Source organism: Terrapene carolina, unplaced genomic scaffold, assembly GCF_002925995.2.
Source record: "Terrapene carolina triunguis isolate 2854851 unplaced genomic scaffold, T_m_triunguis-2.0 Scaffold42, whole genome shotgun sequence".
NCBI classification, from domain to species: Eukaryota; Metazoa; Chordata; order Testudines; family Emydidae; genus Terrapene; species Terrapene triunguis.
In genome coordinates, this window is record NW_020664393.1 from 71,660,591 (window position 1) to 71,680,372 (window position 19,782).

Sequence of the window (19,782 nt, forward strand, 5' to 3'; positions counted from 1 at the left end):
TCCTCAAGGAAGCCACTTTACAATAATAGTTACCAAAATATACAAGGTTTGCTGGCTCAAAAAAATAATGTACTAATTAAGGTACTGGACAGACCCTGGCCAAGATTAATCCCTGGTGTAACAACACTGAAATTAATAGTTACGTTGGTGAGGAATACGGCACCTTTTATTCAAGAAGCTCATACAGGGCAAAGTTCAGCAACCCACACTGTACCGTGTTCACCTGGCTTTGCAGTTGGAGTTACGGAGGCTTTTAGCAACATCATATGGGGCAGATTGTGCTGTGCCCCGTGCAGATGTGTAAGGAGGGGGGTAGCCCAAGAGATCTGTTACCTCACATGCCTAGGTGAGGGTTGGCCATGGTTCCACTGTTTGTGCTCAGAAGAGTGCAAGTAGAGTGAGGAGCGAGTGCCACTACCTACCCAAAGAGGTTGAGGCACCTGCAAACTGGCCAGTGCAGATGCTTTGGCTTGGAGAGGAGTATAGGCAGCACAGGACTTGCACTCCCTTAAACACAATGCTACCCTGCATTCTTACCAGGGCATGAGACACCGTGCTGCCTCTAGGTCAGGGATGTTCAGAAGGCATAATAAGGTTTATCAACCCATTTAACAGATACTCACTCCAAGATGGGTAAAGGTCACCCAGGGACTCTTTGAATACCAGTATTCCAACCATGCAGTATCTGCAGGCCCTAGTGTCCAGGATTTCTTTGTCTGGGGAATCTTGTTCAAGTAAGCACTAGGAACCTGAGGTGCTGCTCATCCTCAGAGTCAATGGGAATTAAAGGCATTCAGCACCTAGATAAAACTCTAGGATTTAATCCCCTGTCATTCATATCCAGGATATAGAGGGCTCAGTCTTGCTCTTGCTGAAGTCAACAGAGGTTTTCCCATTGACTTCCTAAGAATAGGATCAAGCCAGCAGGAGTAAACTGGTCTATCTTCTGTACATCAGAAAATCAGCCTTGTTTAATAAACCACTGAAAGTGATCGATCATTAATCAAGTACAGGACCATCGTGTCTACATTAGTGTCCTGAAGACATGTTTTCTTCACTATCCATTTAGAAAAAAAAAAGTATAAATGTTTTGAATCCATTTTAGAGCAGACTGCTTCTCGTTCAGAGATTTTTGAAAGGAATGTGTCATCCGTATTGATTGCTTCATCCTTACTGTTGATTTGGCAAGTTGTCCTATTGTGATTAGCTGCAGAAGCCTTTCATGTATGTTATTGTGGATCTGAGACCATTAACCATGTTCTCCTCATTCAAGTGTCTGGATTGCTGACAAAGATGTGACATATCTGTACATATTATAAATCAATACTATTTTTAACCATATATTTTGTACAAATACATTAGCTCTGTACTTCAGTGGAAATCTAATATGGTATTAAACATTTTGGTGGAATTACTGAACTTCTTGCCTATGCTTAATTTCCTTTGATTATCATTAATCACCACAGTATATTAATTTCAAGCAGCCAAAGCATTTCCCACAGCCAAGAAAACACTACCCCCGTTCTAGCTATTTGTAACAATAGATAAATGCAGCATGCTGGCTTAATGTGTGCCAATGGCTCCCTCTAGTGGATAGCCGTGACAACTATAAGTTTGCCAGATACCACTTTAGTCCAGGAGAGGGAGGCCTCATTTTGTTGCGGAAGGATGAAGATTCACTGACCACCACCAAGGTGTGTTTATCAACCTATCACGGTTTAATAGCTATGTATCTGTGGTACCGCCATAGGCTTAAGAGTCACAATATTTAACAATACAGAAAAACACAGTCGCCTAAAGGCACCTAACTAGGTTTTGTTAACCCCGTGCTTGTGTACAATTTTATCCCACATCTGTGTATTGCAAGATTTCTTGCACCTTCCTCTGACACATCTGTTGCTGGCCACTGTCAGAGACCGTATACTGGACTAGATGGACCCTGGGTCTGACCCAGTCTGTCAATTTCTATGTACTGATGTCACATTTTATACAAATCAGACCAATAAAACACATTGCCAAGATACATTCAAGTTGTGCACTAATCTTGGACCCCTAATTTTTCATTTGTCAGTCTGTGCTTTAATAATGCAGCATATCAAATAAGGCACAGACTCTACAAAAATGAATGATTGAAACAACATCCATGTCTTATATTATAATCCCCAGCACTGAATGTGTTCAGATATCAACAGAACACCAGTCCTCCATCTTTACAGAAACATAGGTAAAGTGGCAGAGGACCATATTCTCCCACTGTCCCTCAGCTGAGTGGTGCCTTACTGCATGAGTAGACCATTGAAATACACCTCACAGAGTAAGGCATCCCCCCATGCAAGGGGACAAAAACTGGCCTTGAATGGATTATGTACAACCCTCTCCTCCTGCCATTGCAAATTACTAGTAACTAGGCAGAAGTGTAAGTGTGAAATATACAACTAATACCTTATTATAAATAATTAAACTCCATGAGCATGGGCCAGACAGGAACAGCTTGTTTTCATTGTAGTGGGCAAAACCCCAGCCCCATAATAGTTTGGTTTTGTTCCTTATTCTGCCGTTTTTTATATTTTAAGGGCAGATATATGTTTGTGTGCCAATGGAAGGGTCACAGGGAATGCGCTTGCTGTGCAAAAGGACAAGACATGATGCAACCCTGTGCGCTAAGGAGAGTTTAGTGATGCATCTCTGACTCACCACTGAAGTGTGTAAATTTGGTTATGCTGTGGGCATATAAAGGGCATGTTCATTCGGTCTGTGCATAGTACAGACTCTCATAATCTCATGCTTGGATGAAGAAGAGACCTCTAGGTTCTCCCAGCTACAGTTCAGTTTCCACTGCCGCTGGCCCTGGCCTGAAGTCAGATCACCCCTTCCAACACACACTGTTTTCCAGAGCACAACTTTTACTTAAGCTTTGCTCATGGTCCAGGGTTTGGCTCAATGTGCAATAGCTTATCATCTGCAATTTTTGCCACTGACCATTTTCAAATGGCGATGCCAAGGGCTTTGCACATATTAACATGAAAAAATAGTTTTCTGCCCCCAAAACGACTGAAAAAAACTCAGTAATCACTTGCATTTCCTTGCTAGCCTTGGAGTACTGATGAACAAAAAACTAAGATGTGTGGAACAAAATCCACTGCTCTGTTAGTTTGAAATCACCGCACACAGAAACTCATAAATGGGAAGTGAGTTTTGCTTCTGATTTTTACGGTTAATGGGCCTGACACAAAGCGCACTAAACTGGATGGAATAACTCCCATTAACTTCAACAAGCTTTGGATCAGGCCCCATTTTTGTTCATTAAAAGAGCGGGGGGGGGGGGGGGAAGAAAAAAAAATAGGCTTGCCTGTCTAAAATTGATGAATGTTGATCTTACACAGGTTTAAACCAAGAACAACTCCATTCCCTTCTGTTCTGCCTGGGGTTTTATACTGCATCTGTATGGCACTGAGCATCTGTGGTCATCAATAGAGTTACTAAGCCCTTGAAATCTGAAGACCACCTGTACTGTTAGAGGTCTTTGATGACTTGGAGGTATATAACAACCCAGCCCTTCGTGCAGTAATGAAACGTATGCCTAAATACATACGATATAGAAATCCCCTCCCACGCCAAACGAAAACATAACTGAAGAACGAATTAAGATTGCTGGCACACCACACTGGCCCCCCTGCTTTCTATCTCACAGAAATGTACAGTTAAAAAAACAAAAGTTGGAAAACAGAGAAATGTGGCATTAAGGTGATGCTTCTCAAACTACGCAAAAACTCACAATCAATAGGAAAAAGGGAAACCAAGAGTTAAGGTTACACTTGTCATACCTTAACCCTGTGCCCTAATATCAGAATAAATTACCCCTGCATGAAATACAGTGCTGATTGTAAATGGGAGGGGACGTGCTCCACCAGCCAATCAACCTTTGTATTATGATGTGACTAGAAAAACCCTGGTTTACTAGTAGCTGGCATACCACAGAGGGGGCAGTCACTTATAGGGAAATCAAGGCAGAACAGCTATCTATAAACTGGGAACAATGACACTTTGCTTCCTCAAAGGGATTCATGTTTGTGTAAAAGGCTGTGAGCTCTTCAGGGAAACTCTCCCTCCCCCGTGAAATTCTGGACTTTATAGGAATCTGTAATTGTCAGATTTCATCCAAATGAAAAAGTTTCTACTCAATTTATATAATAATTTTGTCCATTTTAGGGTTTGTCCTGCTACCCATCACAGCAATATCTGCAGCCCAGATCCTCAAAGGGATTTCTATGGGAAACAGGTGCCTATATATCTTTGAGGTCTGGACCTGAGCACCTTCCACATAAAATAGACTGACAAAAGCAAAGTCCCTAGTGGAGTCCATGGATCCTCTGGTTCTCGTCCCATGCCAAATTATAGACAGCTCTGCTTGGGTTTGGGGGAAGAGGGAAGGGCAGGAGCAAAAGTGTGTGGAGGAAAGGGGGACAAGTTCCTGTTTTAAATGCCATTGGCAGCTTTATTTGGCAGCATTTTCTACAGGAGGTCACAATACATTCAACAGTGCTCCTCTGGAAGTCTAGACCTCTTAACTGAGAATATCCTAGTCCTGCCTCTGCTGCCTTCACAAGAACATATGGCACAGTTCAGGACAACAGCACATGTAGTAGTTCCCTTCAGTGGTCCAGCAAGGGCACTCACCCTCAGGTTTCCGACTCCTTTGGCCATCACTTCTCTTGGGTGGAGACCCATCCTCTGGTCTTTCCCGTCTGACTAGGGTATCTTCAGGGTGAACAGTTCCCTGCCTGTACAGGTATTGTGACAATTCTCTGAAAAGTTGCCATATTTTTGGAGTTCAATGTGCCTACCCTACACACACCCGCATCTTATATCATTTGAACGCTTATTTTATATATGTTCGGATGAGGTCTGATGTGGAGCTGTCCAATGGTGCCGTAAGCCTGTAGGTGAGGTGAAAATATGGTACCCAAAATGAGAACATCATTTTTAGCACAGTTCCAGAAACACTGCAACATGACTATGACTAGAAGTTTTTACTGTTTAAGTTCATTTCAACTTCTTAATGCCTTACACAAACAGTGTTCCATACTGCAGGCAGGTCCGACTATGCCATATGGATATCGGTCTACATTCTTGGCATGTTAAATCTCCCTGAGGAAGTACATGATGTATGTCAGACACCTAGTTCTTTCAATGGCATTTGGAGTGATGCGGGAACAGAGAAAACTGTCTTCAAAGACTCAAAGGGCAGAAGTGGGACTGTAGGAACAGTCAAAAAAGAATCCAGCCCTTGTTATATGGACCCCCCCAAGACATATGCTGAGTGAAGATCAAAAGCTATGAGAAAGAAGTCACCTAACAAGAAGTAGTGAAGACACATTCCACAAACAAGTCTTTGCCAACCATGTCATCAACAATATGATAAACCCATTTGACCCTGAATCACATCCAGAGGTGCTTATCAACATATCTACTGGACTGTGTGTAACATCAGATGTACAAGAGTCTCTGCTGAAAATATTCGATGTTGGTGAAGAACAAATGGAGAGATTTGTGAGAGGTGCACTTGATTCTTATGGGACATGTAGCTTCTTCAGGCCAGTCAAGAAATCTGGCACCCCTGCTATGGCCAAGACGACCATATTTAAGTCTGGTAAGGGAGGAACAATCATAGCACCTATCGTACCTGTGCATGCAATTTGTGACACACTCAATTCTGACATCTGCAAGATACTACCTGCTGTATATGCCTTAACTGGATGTGATTCTGCATCATCCCTATCTGCTATTGGGAAAAAAAATCTGTTTAGACTCAGCAAATCAAATGGAGTCTACCACTTGAGAGATCTTGCTAATTTGGCAGAGAGTAAGGACAAGCTGCAATTTCTGCAGCAAGGAAGTCCACAGCACTGCTGTGTGAGCAGAGAGAGAAAGAAAAGGAGACCACTTCATACCTATGGTGCTAAAGAGTTCTTTGATGTTCCTACCATTGCCCCAAGGTTTACATTAGTGAGTCTCCTGGAAATGTTACCTACAGCCCTACAATAACAGATAAACAATTGTATTTTCACTACAATGGACCCCAAAGGTATTAAATTTAATTTAATCAGGTTTATCCAGGATCCCAACCGGAAACTGCCCTGTCAGACATAACACTGTATGGCACCCCCAGGGAACTGAGTCCAAGCTCCTGCTAGCGCAGGCAACCCCGCCATACCTTTATCAAGCTGTCTGTTAAAAGGAGTTAGGTGTGTGGCCCTGCCCTGGGGCAGCGGAGTCAGCAGGCCCAGGCTGCTGGAGGGGAGGCTCTGGGCATGGCTTAGAGGAGCTGGTTAGGCCAATGGCGAATTAGCCAATGGGCCCACAGGGCCTGTGCCCAGGGGTCCTGGCCAATTGGGCGCCCTGACCTGCTCCGCCTGGCGCTCCTGCTGGGGAGTGGGGGAAACGCCCGCACCTCAACCCCACTCCCCAGCAGGAGCGTCGGGTGGATGAAGTGGGGGAAGCCCCTCCCCCATTTCTCCAGCAGGAGCACCGGGCGGGGGGGCGGAGCAGGGGGAGCCCCAGCGCCCTGACCCCATTTCCCCGGCAGGAGCGCGGGGAGAGGGGGACACGGGGGACTGCAGGCGGAAAGGGGGGAGGGGCCCCCACTGGCTCTGGCCCAGGACCCCACAAAACTGTAATTCGCCTCCGGGTTCGGCGGGAAACGACTCAGCCGCATGGCCAGAGCAGCGCCCAGGGTTTAACAAAGTCCCGCCTGGCCTCCAGCCCCTGGCTAGCCCCGGGCCAGGCTCACCGGCCTGGGCTAGGAGCAGGGGCAGGAAGGGCTCAGCCGGTGAGGGCGGGCCCGAGCCTGAGGAGCCCAGCTACCTGGGTCACCATGGCAACACCCAGCCCGGGCCCGTCACCTGCTCTCCCAACTGCGCACGCGTCCCTTTCCGCCCCGCCCGTGACCACCCTGCCCCAACACGTGACTGACAGCGTCGCTGGCCATTGGGGGCTGGGAGCGGGGCACAGGAAGTGCCCAAACAATAGGCGGGATGGAGGCGGGGCTTATCTGCGGAGGGGCGGGGCCCGGGAGGTGAGTGGTGGCTGAGGGCAGAACCCAGACTCGGGGTGGTGGAGCGCGTGAGCCTGCCGCCGGGAGCGTGGGACTGAGGCGCTGAGGTACGCACACCCTCTGCCCCTTGGCGGGCCGGGCCGGGGCCCCCGCTCGCCCCCCGGGGATACCGATATATCGCGGGGTCGGCTCCGCACTCTGGGCCCCGGAGATACCGATCTATGGCGGGGGGCGGTGCCGGTTCCCCTGGGGATACCGACATATGGGGGGGGGTGTCAGCTCCCCCTTCTAAACCCATATATCGGGTGTGTCCAGACAAGGACATGGAGGATGGGATGGCTACCTCTGAGACTCGCTTCTCTTGATTGAGAGCAGGTTGCCTGGGTGCCTGGCTCCTGATCCCTAACTGGGGGCGGGGGGAGGCCACCTGGAGGATGAGGCTGGGTGGGGTTTGCTCAGCTGTTTTCCAGCACTAATGATTTCTCTGACTAATTTTAGATGTGCAGGTCAGTGGGAAGCAGAAAATACTCCACCCCCCTCCCCCCCCCCCCAATACACACACGAACACATCTCCCTCTGTCCTGCTTGATCCAAATGCTCCATGCTGATCCCCTCTGCATTTCTACACTGGTCTGAGCTTTTGAGACACTTTGCTTGGATTGCAGTCTACATTATTGTCTGTGGTATCTAAACCCATCACCCTAGTGTATCTGAATACCCAGGGCTCCTCTCAGTAATGTCATCAAGGCAAGGTGCATGTGGCAGGTTAAAACCAAACTTCCCGCTGTCATCTTAGGGAAACAAGACCTACGCAACAGCCCTGATCAGCTTGAAATGACAGGAGTAAACGCTGTCAGTGGTGACTGAGAAAGGGCTGCTGGGTGGAAGATCCATGTAATGTCTTGATCCCTATTGATCTCCTCCAGTATGTCATCCTTTTTATCTCAAACTTTGATGAATGTGTTTCATAGATTCTTAAGGCAAGAAGAGATGATTATATCATTTTCATAGATCCAGCATCTGTGCTGCACCCCAGTTTTTAAACAGTTCCTTGGAGGAACCTCTTCAGTGTACCAGATCCCCAATGGGTCCCACTCATAAACCTTGTGGATGTGGTCTACTTGATAGTCACTGTAAAACTAGTACTGATTTCAGTGGAAGGCTGTATATTGTTGATTTCAAAAGAGTCATTAAAATAATGAATGTATTGGATAAAGAGTGAAAGGCAAATCTGTATTATGTGCCTCACTATTGCTGATATGTGGGAATGGACCTGTCAGTCGACTAGAACTGGTTAAAATAACAATAGAACAAGGAAACAACCATACACAGTAATCCTGTAACAAATAGAGGAATAATCATCTTGGCAGGACAAACAGGCATTTTTAATGGGCTTTTGAGAAATGAGCTGTTGCATGTAAACCTGTTTTCAAGGCTTTACAGGGGATATATGCCTGCCTTGAATTGGAATAATTAATGAGTCTTGATTAGAAGTGTATGGGAAGCCTTCAGTGAATAAGTAGCATCACAAGAGAGGATGACTTCATTTTGTATGAGCGCTGCACCTGCTGCTATATATAGATAACTCTTTTCAGGGTTTCTGCAGGGCAGCTGATTTCTTGATGAATCAGCTGATCAGACACAGAGCTAATTATTTTCATGGCTATCCAGGAAGAAAACATTTTCTGCATGCAACCCATAACAATCACTGATTTTAGTTTGCAATGGTCAGATTAGATATGAGAATATTCTCATTTTAGCAAAGAATTTCTCATTTCATGCTTTCTGTACTAAGTATATTCAGAAGTCAGTGACTGTTGATTTAAAAGGACAAAAGAATTTTTATGCTTAGCACTAGTCTGATTAGGAAGTGCAGTTGTGAATCATCTGAGATGCCAGTTAATCTTTCTCCTTTTCTGCCTTTTTCCTTTATGAATCAAGAGACTTTTGGTAGCAGATTTAAAATCTTTATATGTTAGGGGAAATTAGATGGCTGAGAGTTGTATGGAGTATTTCACCATTAAATCTGTAGTTTCAATATGAGCCAGGTTGATAGTAGCTTAAAATTGATACTGCCTTTATGATCGAAGTAGCACGACATGAGAAGTAATTCTTCCACTCTACTCAGCACTGTTCAGTTCTCAACTGGAGTAATGTTTCCAGTTCTGAGCATGACATTTTGGGAAAGATATGGACAAACTGGAGAAAGTCCAGAGGAGAGCAGCAAAAATGATTAAGGTCTAGAAAACATGACGTACAAGGAAGGATTGAAAAAAATGGGTTTGTTTAGGCTGGAGAAGAGAACACTGAGGGGGGACATGAGAACAGTCTTCAGGTACATAAAAGGTTATTATAAAGAGGAGGGTGATAAATTGTTCTGATTCACTGAGGACGGGACAAGAAGTAACTGGCTTAAATTACAGCAAGGAAGGTTTAGGTTAGACACTAGGAAAAACTTCCTAACTGTAATGGTAGTAAAGCATTGGAACAAATTACCTAGGGAGGTTGTGGAATCTCCATCATTGGAGGTTTTTAAAACCAGATTAGACAAACACCTGCCAGGGATAGTTTAGATAATACTTAGTCCTGCTTCAGTGGAGTGGATTAGATGACCTATTGAGGTCCCTTCCAGTCCTACATTTCTATGATACCTGGATTTTTTTTAAAATGTGCCATAGCTGGAACAGGAAATTATAATAACTTAGTATGTCATTAATCTAAAATTTGCTTTACATTTAATTTACCGCTTTTCCTATTATAAATGCTCTGAACATATGATATTCCAGTATCAAAATACACTTAGGGAGTGTTAGTGAAATTTTAACAGTAGCTCCCCTGTGATGACTTGTTTCCCCTCTGCTGAACAGCTGACATATACTTGGTGACTCGTTATTTGGTACCTTTGCTGCCACAATCTGGTATTACCTCCTTGTCTCTTTTAGACTTTAGAGTTAAAAGGTTTTAGTCTTTTCCCCCCAGGAACTTGAAACCCAGAGCTGCTCTTAGCACATGATAATTACTGTGTAGCATCACTTCAAGAAGATGATGTCTAAATAATTAGGTTGCACGTATCAGGCTTAGTTTTAGAGTTAGTGAAAATAGAGTATCTTATTTATTACTTGAAGAACAAATACAACCTAAGAAGGAACTGGAAGCTTTAAAGAAATAGTTTTATACACAGAAACCTCTCTTTTTTTTCTTTTTTTTTTTTTTTTTTTACCTCATGTAAATCTATCTTGAGAGAGAGAATGTGTGTGTGTGTGTGTGTGTGTGTGTGTATGTATGTGTATATATATATATATATATATAATATACACACACACACACAGTCACCTCCCCACATCAACTCTTGCTGCTAAGCTACTGAGATGGCTTTGGGAGTTACTCACTTTCTCTGAGGAATTTCTCACCTCCAAAGCCCACCACAGTCTACCTTATGTGGGAAGCTTCTGGGGCTAGGGACACCAAGCTGAGCTTTTTTAGGCTAACCTCCTCAGAGCTCTACTAACCCTTCTTAAGTTAGCCCACCTCTCCAGGCAAGTCCAGCCAAACCATCTGTCTGACCTCCGACTCCCAGTGGTTTCCCGTGACTGCCCTGTCATAATTCCAGCTCTCCCTTTCTTGAGATCCACTCTGCATCTGTCACCTTGACCAACCTCCCTACAGGCTCCACCCTTTCTGGAGCCTCAGTAGTTCCTTCACACACCCCTTTTCCATCACTTTAGTTTGATGATAACAGTCTGAATAGAGAAGAGAAAGCATTCCATTATGAAAGGAGAGCGGAAGTCTTTTTAGTCTCAAATGTTGGCAAATTTGTCAGGGTGGAAGAGGAAGAATTTTTTTTGTTCAAAGCACTGGCTGTACAACAGACTCTTGTGTAACATTGGGTAAATCATTAAATTTTTCTGTGCCTCAGTTCCTCATCTGTAAAATGGGGATAATACTATTCCCTTACCTAGCAGGGCTGTTGAGGGAAAATCCACTAATGTTTGTGAGGTGTTCCACAGTGATGGGAGCCACTTGAGTTCCTGTAGACAGGGATTAGTCACAAACTTGTTTCAGATTCACTTATACTGTAGTAAAGATAAGTGTTCAAGATAATTAAGTTGCAGAAATGGTAACTGAATTTTGCCTTTGTATTCTAGAGATACCAACTTTGTGCCTGAGTGAAAAAGCTTTTCCAGGATGGCTTTGAATTGCTACTGGGGAGTCTTGGCAGTCTGTATGATGACTTTTCCAAGCACACTTTGTTTCCAGCAGGACCAGTCCAGAGTGTTACTATTATCTTTTGATGGATTTCGATGGGATTACATTTATAAATTCCCAACGCCTAACTTTCATTATATCATGAAGAATGGTGCTCATGTTAAACAGGTTACTAATGTGTTTATTACAAAAACGTATCCTAATCATTATACAATGGTGACAGGTCTCTATGCAGAGAGCCATGGCATAGTTGCTAATGAAATGTATGATCCTGTCCTGAACAAAACTTTCTCCCTGAACAGCATGAACATCTATAATTCAAAGTTCTGGGAAGAGGCCTGTCCGATATGGGTCACCAACCAAATGGAAGGACATAGAACCGGAGCTGCTATGTGGCCTGGAACAGATGTAAAAATACATGGAGTCTTTCCTACACACTATATGTTTTATAATGAGTCTGTTTCATTCGAAGATCGAGTTGACAAACTTATTGATTGGTTTACCTCAGAAGAATCCATAAATTTTGGTCTTCTGTACTGGGAGCAGCCTGATGCGATGGGGCATGTTTTGGGCCCAGAAAATCCACTTATGGGCGCAGTCATTAGTGAGATTGATGACAAGCTGGGATATCTTGTGTCAGAACTGAAGAAAGCAAAGTTGTGGGACACACTGAATATCATAATCACAAGTGACCATGGAATGTCACAGTCTTCTTCAGAAAGGCTCATAGAGCTTGATCAGTACGTGGCTAGAGAGCTGTATACAATGGTTGACCATTCTCCGGTGGTAGCGATTTTGCCAAAAGAAGGTAGGAACTATGGCATTAAAATGACAGCGTAACAAGCCTTATGGATGGGGAGAAGTGATAGATGTGGTATATCTTGGCTTTAGTAAGGCTTTTGATACTGTCTTGCATGATCTTCTCATAAACAAACTATGGAAATACAAGCTAGATGGAGCTACTATAAGGTGGTTGAATAACTGGTTGGAAAACCGTTCCCAGAGAGTAGTTATCAGTGGTTCACAGTCAAGCTGGAGGGACATAACAAGTGGGGTCCCGCAGGGATCAGTTCTGGGTCCGGTTCTATTCAATATCTTCATCAATCATTTAGATAAGGGATAGAGAGTGCACTTCTAAAGTTTGCAGATAATACCACTCTGGGAGGGGTTGCAAGTGCTTTGGAGGATAGGATTAACGTTCAAAATGGTCTGGAGAAATGGTCTGAAGTAAATAAGATGAAATTCAATAAGGACAACTGCTAAGTACTCCACTTAGGAAGGAACAATCAGTTGCACACATACAAAATGGGAAGTGACAGCCTAGGAAGGAGCACTGCAGAAAGTGATCTGGGGGTCATAGTGGATCACAAGCTAAATATGAGTCAACAGTGCATCAATGTTCCAAAAAAAAAAAGCAAACATTCTGGGCTATATTAGCAGAAGTGTTGCAAGCAAGACATGAGAAGTAATTCTTCTGCTCTACTCCGTGCTGATTAGGCCTCAATTGGAGTATTGAGTCACATTCTGGGGGCAACATTTCAGGAAAGATGTGGACAAATTGGAGAAAGTCCAGAGAACAGCAACAAAAAGTATTACAGGTCTAGAAAACATAACCTATGAGAGAAGATTTGAAAAAAACTGGGTTTGTTTAGTCGGGAGAAGAGCAGACTGAGAGGGAACATAACAGTTTTCAAGTATAATAAAGGTTGATACAAGGAGGAGAGAGAAAAAATGTTCTCCTTAACCTCTGAGGATAGGACAAGAAGCAATGGGCTTAAATTGCAGCAAGGGAGGTTTAGGTTGGACATTAGGAAAAACTTCCTAACTCTCAGGCTGGTTAAGCACTGGAAGAAATTGCCTAGGGGGGTTGTGGAATCTCCATCATTGGAGATTTTTAAGAGTAGGTTAGACAAACACCTGTCAGGGATACTTAGTCCTGCCATGAGTGCAGGAGACTGGACTAGATGACGTCTTGAGATCCCTTCCAGTTCTGAGTCTATGAAAATTGCAAAATGGGCTCGCCCTTACAGGCTTGGGTCCTTATTCATGTCAGCAATCACCTTAAAGCCAGTGGGACTTCTGTCATGAACTGACTTGTTTGGGTTAAAGTTTGCAGGCTCATGCCCTTGTTTAGTATTGATAGCTCTGTCTAGCATAGCTTTCTAAAATGGACTTACTCATTTTTAAATTACTGTAATACTTGCCAACCCAAAATCCTGACCAACCCTATGTTGTGTTTATATGGAAACCAGATATAATCATTAGGCACCTATCACGTTGATATCTCATTGCCAAATATGATGTAGATGAGTATACAATATGGTTTTCTCCATACTCATACTTGACTTGAATCACCAAGGGCCTCATGCTGGTTTTATTATCTACCTTCATTGGAAACAAAATTAGATCACAACTCTCCAGCAGTGACAACTAGTGCTGTCACTATGACAATTTCTTTTGGTTCTGTGGTGATTATATTACAGTCAAGAAAATAGTGGCACAGAATTTTAAAATTGAATGCAGAGGGCCTTCTCCCTTGAAAATATTTGCAATATATTTATCATAAACTTGTAATTCCTCTCCATGAAATATAAACATGCATTGATAGGTGATCGAGGTCCCAAATCTAGGTTGAATTTAAAATAAAACAATTGTATGAGAACTGATTTTAATAAAAGTGTATTCAGGCTTGAAAAAGATTTATATTTTGGCTTTAAACACTTCTCTGCAGCTTTGTACTAGTGCATGAAAACAAAATGAAGCTCACCAGAGTACTTGCTGTCCAAGCTGAGTGAACTGTGAAATGGAAGCAAATGTTGAAAATAAACATAGATTTTTGAAACCCCTTTAATTTAATTTCTAAACATTACTAATTGACAGGATTTTTTAAAATGATTTGCAACGGGTCCCTTTAATAGGAGTGGCATCTTATTTTGTCGTCTCATTGATGCATAATGTGCTTTTCTTTCTATCCATCCGGAGGTCATTGCTTTAAATATCATCTTTTGCTTGAAGATGCTGATCTTCATGTTTTGTTGTTTCAGTTCTTTAGTTTGCTGGTAATATAAAACTAGTCTTTCATAGGCATAGCTAAAATTACTTTCTTTTTCCCAATAGGCTTTTAACTCTTTTTTTTGAATTGTCCAACAATTAACTACTTCTTACTCAGTCACTAGTCACAGCTAGAGGTTTTATTTTCAATTTTTATGTGGAATTATATTCTAAGAAATTAAATAAGAGTAAATTCTTATAGCTAATTCTACAGCTCAAAATTTAGCCACCATTCTCATGTTTAACGTGTTCAGGCCCCAGGGGTCAGTAAAGCTGTGAAAAACAAAGCGGTAGTGCCTGTCTTCAGCAAGGAGAGGAAAAACTTGTTCTAAAAAGATTGGAATGCAGATTATTACTGATAAGGCACACCCATGCTTCATTGTATCTTCTTACTTATAGTTGACAGGTTGAAGCCAATGACATCTATCAAAGGTAGAAGCTGAGATGTTTTTAGTGTTTGCTATGAGGGATCTGATATACCAACCTCTTATCAGAATATGCTCTTCTTTTTTCCTCTTCCTCCGCGTGTCCCCCACCCTCCCCCAAAAAATCAGACTTGGCCTTTCTCAGCTTGGGCAACCCCAGTTGTGTGATGTACTTAAGGGGTATTTGAACCTTTCTGAGAGAAGTACGTCATCCTACATGCTGTACTCTGCAGACCAAATTCTGCCCTTAATTTACAGTAACTCCTCACTTAATGTTGTAGATATGTTCCTGAAAAATGCGACATTAAGCGAAACGATGTTAAGCAAATCCAATTTCCCCGTAAGAATTAATGTAAATAGAGGGGTTTGGTTCCAGGGAAATTTTTTTTGTCAGACAAAAGGCATTATATACATTTTAAACAATTTTAAACAAGCAATTTAATACAGGTATTAAACAGGCTGGCAGCCCCCCCATCAGGTCTCCTCCCCCCTGCCCTCCCCCTGGTGCTTCCCACCCGCTGGCGGACCCCACGAATCAACGCCTTCCACCTGCTCCCCCTGCCCGCGTCAATCAGCTGCCTTGCTGCTTTCAGGAGGCTGGGGGAAGGAGCGAGGACACGGCACGTGTCCTCCCCCCGCCTCCTGAATGCTGCAGACCAGCTGATTGCCGCGGGCAGGAGGCAGGGGACAGAGGGGGGAGGCTGCGCGCTGCATCCTTGCTCCTCCCCCAGCCTCCTGAATGCCCCAAGACAGATGATTGCGGGGGGAGCAGAGGGAAGGCGCTGACCCATGGGGTTTGCTGGCGGGCGGGAGGTGCTGGGGTGGGCACGTAGGGGAGCTGATAGGGGGGCTGCCAGCTGTGGACAAAGCAGGCAGCCAAACAACGTTATAGGGGAGCATTGCACAACTTTAAACGAGCATGTTCTGTAATGGAACAAGGACATAACATCGAAACAACGTTAAGCAAGAGGTCGTTAAGTGGGGAGTTACTGTACATACAAATGTGACTAACTTTAATTTGAGGCTAAGGTTGTATGTCCAGGAAGAGGTTACTATCTTCTCTCAATCTAGGGGTGAGAAAAGAGACGTTAGTGCTTTGTAGAGGGGAGCAGGGTTACAGGAAGTGGGTGGACATGTACAACCACATTGCCTTCAGTCAGAATGTATTGGTGTAACTGAAGACAGAACTTGGTCTAGCAAACAGAGAGCGAGAGGATCCACTTATAAGAAGCATGCTGTGAGCTTTTTACTAAATAAGGTCATAGTTTTAGCCCCAAAGACAAATAAGAAACATTAAACCGTTAAAACCACACTTCCTACCCTTCAGTTCTTTCTAGGCTGCAAAGAGACCACTTGTCAGGGTCTGGCTTGCTGCTTGTTTTGAAATGTGGATGCATGAAACACAAAAAGAAGATAGCGAGTGCTGCAGAAACGTCCTGCTCAGCTAGTGACAAAATTATGATTTGAATAGCACATGTGACACAGTCCTAAATTATATTGTAAATAGATTCAGTATGTGCAGGCTTCTTACTATTAAAACGGGGAAGGCATGATAGCAAGGGAAAGCAAACTGCAAAGCTTTAATATTGAAAACATAGCACATATATGAGCAAATTTAGGAACCAAAAGTACATCTGTTTTCAAACTCCCTTCCTCGTCTACTTAATCTGTCAAGTCTTGGATTCAGAGTTTCTTCTCTGAAACTTCATGGCAACACCACCATCTAAACAAGAGCAGGAAGGCTGTTTTAGGTGATTGCTCTGCAGTGGCAGATGCCATCAGTCATCTGAAATAGCCTTCTGTGTTCTGTTAAGTGGTAGTAGTGTCACGGAGGCCCCAATCCTGCTCTCACTGTAGCTGGGGCCAGATTTCAGTGGGAGCAGGATGGGGCCTTGTGAGGCAGAGGGAAGCTGAAACCCTGAGCACAGAACTTGCCAAGAAAGGAATTGAGGACAGTGATATTCGGTTACCTTTATCTTTTAAGATGGAATATATTGTATAGATGGATCTGAGAGCATGACCTAAAGAGAAGGTTGCATGACACTTCCAACTACAAGACCCAGGTGCTTAAAACTTGCCAAATTTTAACCATTGGAGGTGACATTTTCTATGCCAACGATCTACCTCAGGCTGACTTTTTAAAAGTTTCTGCTAAAACAGTGCTGCCTATGTTTAAAAAAATAATTACAACCATTTCATTGAAGCTCTTTTGCTTCCATGCTTTGGCACAGGGACTTGAAATTTGGCAGGGGGTTTCTCTTGGTATGTCTACAGTGCAATGAAACACCTGTGGCTGGCCCTGTGTCAGCTGACTGAGGCTCACGGGGCTAGGGCTGGAGGCTATAAAATTCCAGTGTAGATACTGGGATTCAGGCTGGAGCCCAGGCTCTGGGACGTGTTTTATTGCAGTGTAGACATACCCTCTGGTGTTAGGGATGTGCCTTTTCCGGTCTCTGAAACAAGGCCACAGGATGTGGGGAAGCAAAGTGGTACCAGAGCAGTGAGGGAGGCGTATGAATAGGAGCAGAATGGGATGGAGAGGTAGATAGTTGCAGAAGGGGATGGGGACAGGGGCCATTGGGGTAGATAGGAGCAGAGGGGAACAGACTGGCTGGGGGTACAGGAACAGAAAGGTGTATAACCACCAGAACACACTCCCCATCAGAACCTGTAATTGATTTCACAGGCAGTTTTAATTCTGGCATTTCCTGACTTTTGAATGGTATCCTTAACATACTTCTAATGTAGTTATGTCAGATAAGTCAGATTTAGTTATTGATTTTTTTTTATGTTAAACATTTAACAATATCATTGCAGAAAATACAGGTCAGTTTACTTGTACACAGGAAGGCTATTAGTTTGCTGTGTCCTTAACCACCTTTGTGAATGTTCATGATTTTTTCAGAGATGTCTGAAAAGACCCAGATTTTTATTGTAACTGTAGTAAGAGTATGGGTGGGGGTTTTTTTGTTTTTATGTGGCTTTAAGCTGTTTATATTGGGACAAATACAAAAATGTGATCTTCAAGGTTGTGAGCAGAGATTAGCAGTTACTTAAATCTTAAAAAACAATCTATCGCCAAGCCTTCAGCTCTTGCTGAATCACAGGAGAACAGTGTTAAAAGCCAGGGATGAAGACAAGGCAAGATTCCTGGCATCAGACAATATTTCTTCAAAGCAGCACCTTTGACTCCTCTGGTTTCCATTAGTGGAGTCTCTGACATTTTACTGATACGTTTTTTTCCCCTTCACCATGCTTCCTGGGCCCTACTATTTACTGCTTCTTAGCTCTACTTTGCACTGCTCCTCCCCTATTACTCTCCCCTCATCTTCCTCCACTTCCCATTCCATAGCTGCTTTTACTACAAACTTTACAGAAAACAGAAATAGGTAAATGATAAAAGTAGCACAGAAATAGATCTCTAGAAGAAGAAATAGATGCAGATTGTAAACTTTTTGAGACAGAGAATCTCTTTGCTCCGTGTTTGTACAGTGCCTAGCACAATGGGGTCCTAGTTCATGACTGGGGCTCTGAGGCACTACAGTACAAATAATAGACAATGATGAACAGAAACTTGGAGATTAAAATATATTTGAACCTCTATCTGTTTCTGCTGTTCTTTTACACCTCCATCTATTTCTATAGTTTTCCTAAATTTTTAATCTAGTGTGAATATTCAAGTTGTGCATGCTGTTAGACTATGTAACTGTCTAATTTTATGAATGACTTTCATCTTCCTCCCCATTCCACCTTATTGCTTGTTTCTTGCTTGATGCATTTTGCCTTGAAGTAAGTTGTAAACTCCTTGGCCAGGGACCAGTTTTTGTACTGTACCTAGCGCAGTAATGCCCTAATCTGGATTTGGGCTTCTGAGCATTACAGGAACATTAACAATAAGAAGTAAACAATTTCCAAAGACAGAATATATCACTAGGATCATATAATACAGATTTGGACTTTTTCCCCTCTAAAACCATGAGCTGATTGGTTAGCTGCATAGTTGAGACCTAACCACCATTTGAAGAAAATTGCCACACCTATAATTTGAAATGGTGAGATAAAGAGGAGGCAAAGTTAATTAGGCTCAGGTACAAAAGTGTGGACTGAAATTCTTTTAAAGTAAATACTATGGGCTTAAACTGAAGATTGTTGGCTTCCTGTTAAGTAAAAGTTATGCTTTTGAGGCTGCCATGGAGAAGCTCCCAATGCAGCTTTCTAAAGGAAGATGAACTCTAAAGCAACCCAACTACACCATAGATGGTTTCTGGGGAAATGTGGCAATTCCCCTTTGAAGCTCTGCTCCCTGAGAAATCTGTGTGCACTGAATAGAACATCAGAGTGTCACTTCCCTCCTCTCAAGCTTTATATGCAACAGGGAAGAATCCGTTTATCCACAAAGTGGCTTACCTAATTCCTTCTAACTGAAGTGAATATGTGAAACTCCTATTGCTGTGCACAATGATGATAAAACAAAAAGTAGCTCATTGTACTCGTGTTTAAACAAAAAGAAAAACACAACATAAGAGAACTGTTGTAATTCTATATTGAGGGACATGACAATTTATTGGAACGTGCTCTTACGGTCATGTGATTTCACCAGACCTTTCTGGTGAATAATGTGACCATCCAAAACTCTTTAACAATAAGGTTACACAGCATCACATACTGTCTGCCTAGAACTTCCTTTATGGCTAAATTCTGCTCTTCAGTGTAACAATTTTTTTTTTTATCCTTCATACCTAGTGTTGAAAAAGATCATTTAAGCTATTGCTAGCATGTATACTAAATGACTCATCATTCCTACTTGTGTTTTGTCACTATTAAGTTCTTGTTTTATTTGGTCTAAGGCAAACTGGATGAAGTGTATGAAGCCTTGGTCAATGCTCATCCCAACATGACTGTTTATAAAAAGGAGGAGATTCCAAATAGATTACACTACAAACACAACAGTAAAATTCAACCAATCTTAGCAATGGCTGATAAAGGATGGGAAATCTTACAAAACAAGTCTGATCAACTTCTCTGTAAGTATATTTTTCTCCATTC

At 42.9% G+C, this 19,782-nt stretch overlaps 1 protein-coding gene across 1 annotated transcript in view; it reads left to right on the plus strand.

Annotated features, from left to right (window-relative positions):
* The first annotated feature begins 7,086 nt into the window (after positions 1-7,086).
* Positions 7,087-19,782, plus strand: part of ENPP5 (ectonucleotide pyrophosphatase/phosphodiesterase family member 5) — a 21,217-nt gene continuing 8,521 nt past the window's right edge. Inside the window, exons 1-3 of the mRNA XM_026655907.1 lie at positions 7,087-7,161; positions 11,200-12,068; positions 19,584-19,760. Coding sequence (XP_026511692.1) covers positions 11,240-12,068; positions 19,584-19,760 — 1,006 coding nt within the window. The 5' untranslated portion in view covers positions 7,087-7,161; positions 11,200-11,239. The remainder of the gene's footprint in view (positions 7,162-11,199; positions 12,069-19,583; positions 19,761-19,782) is intronic.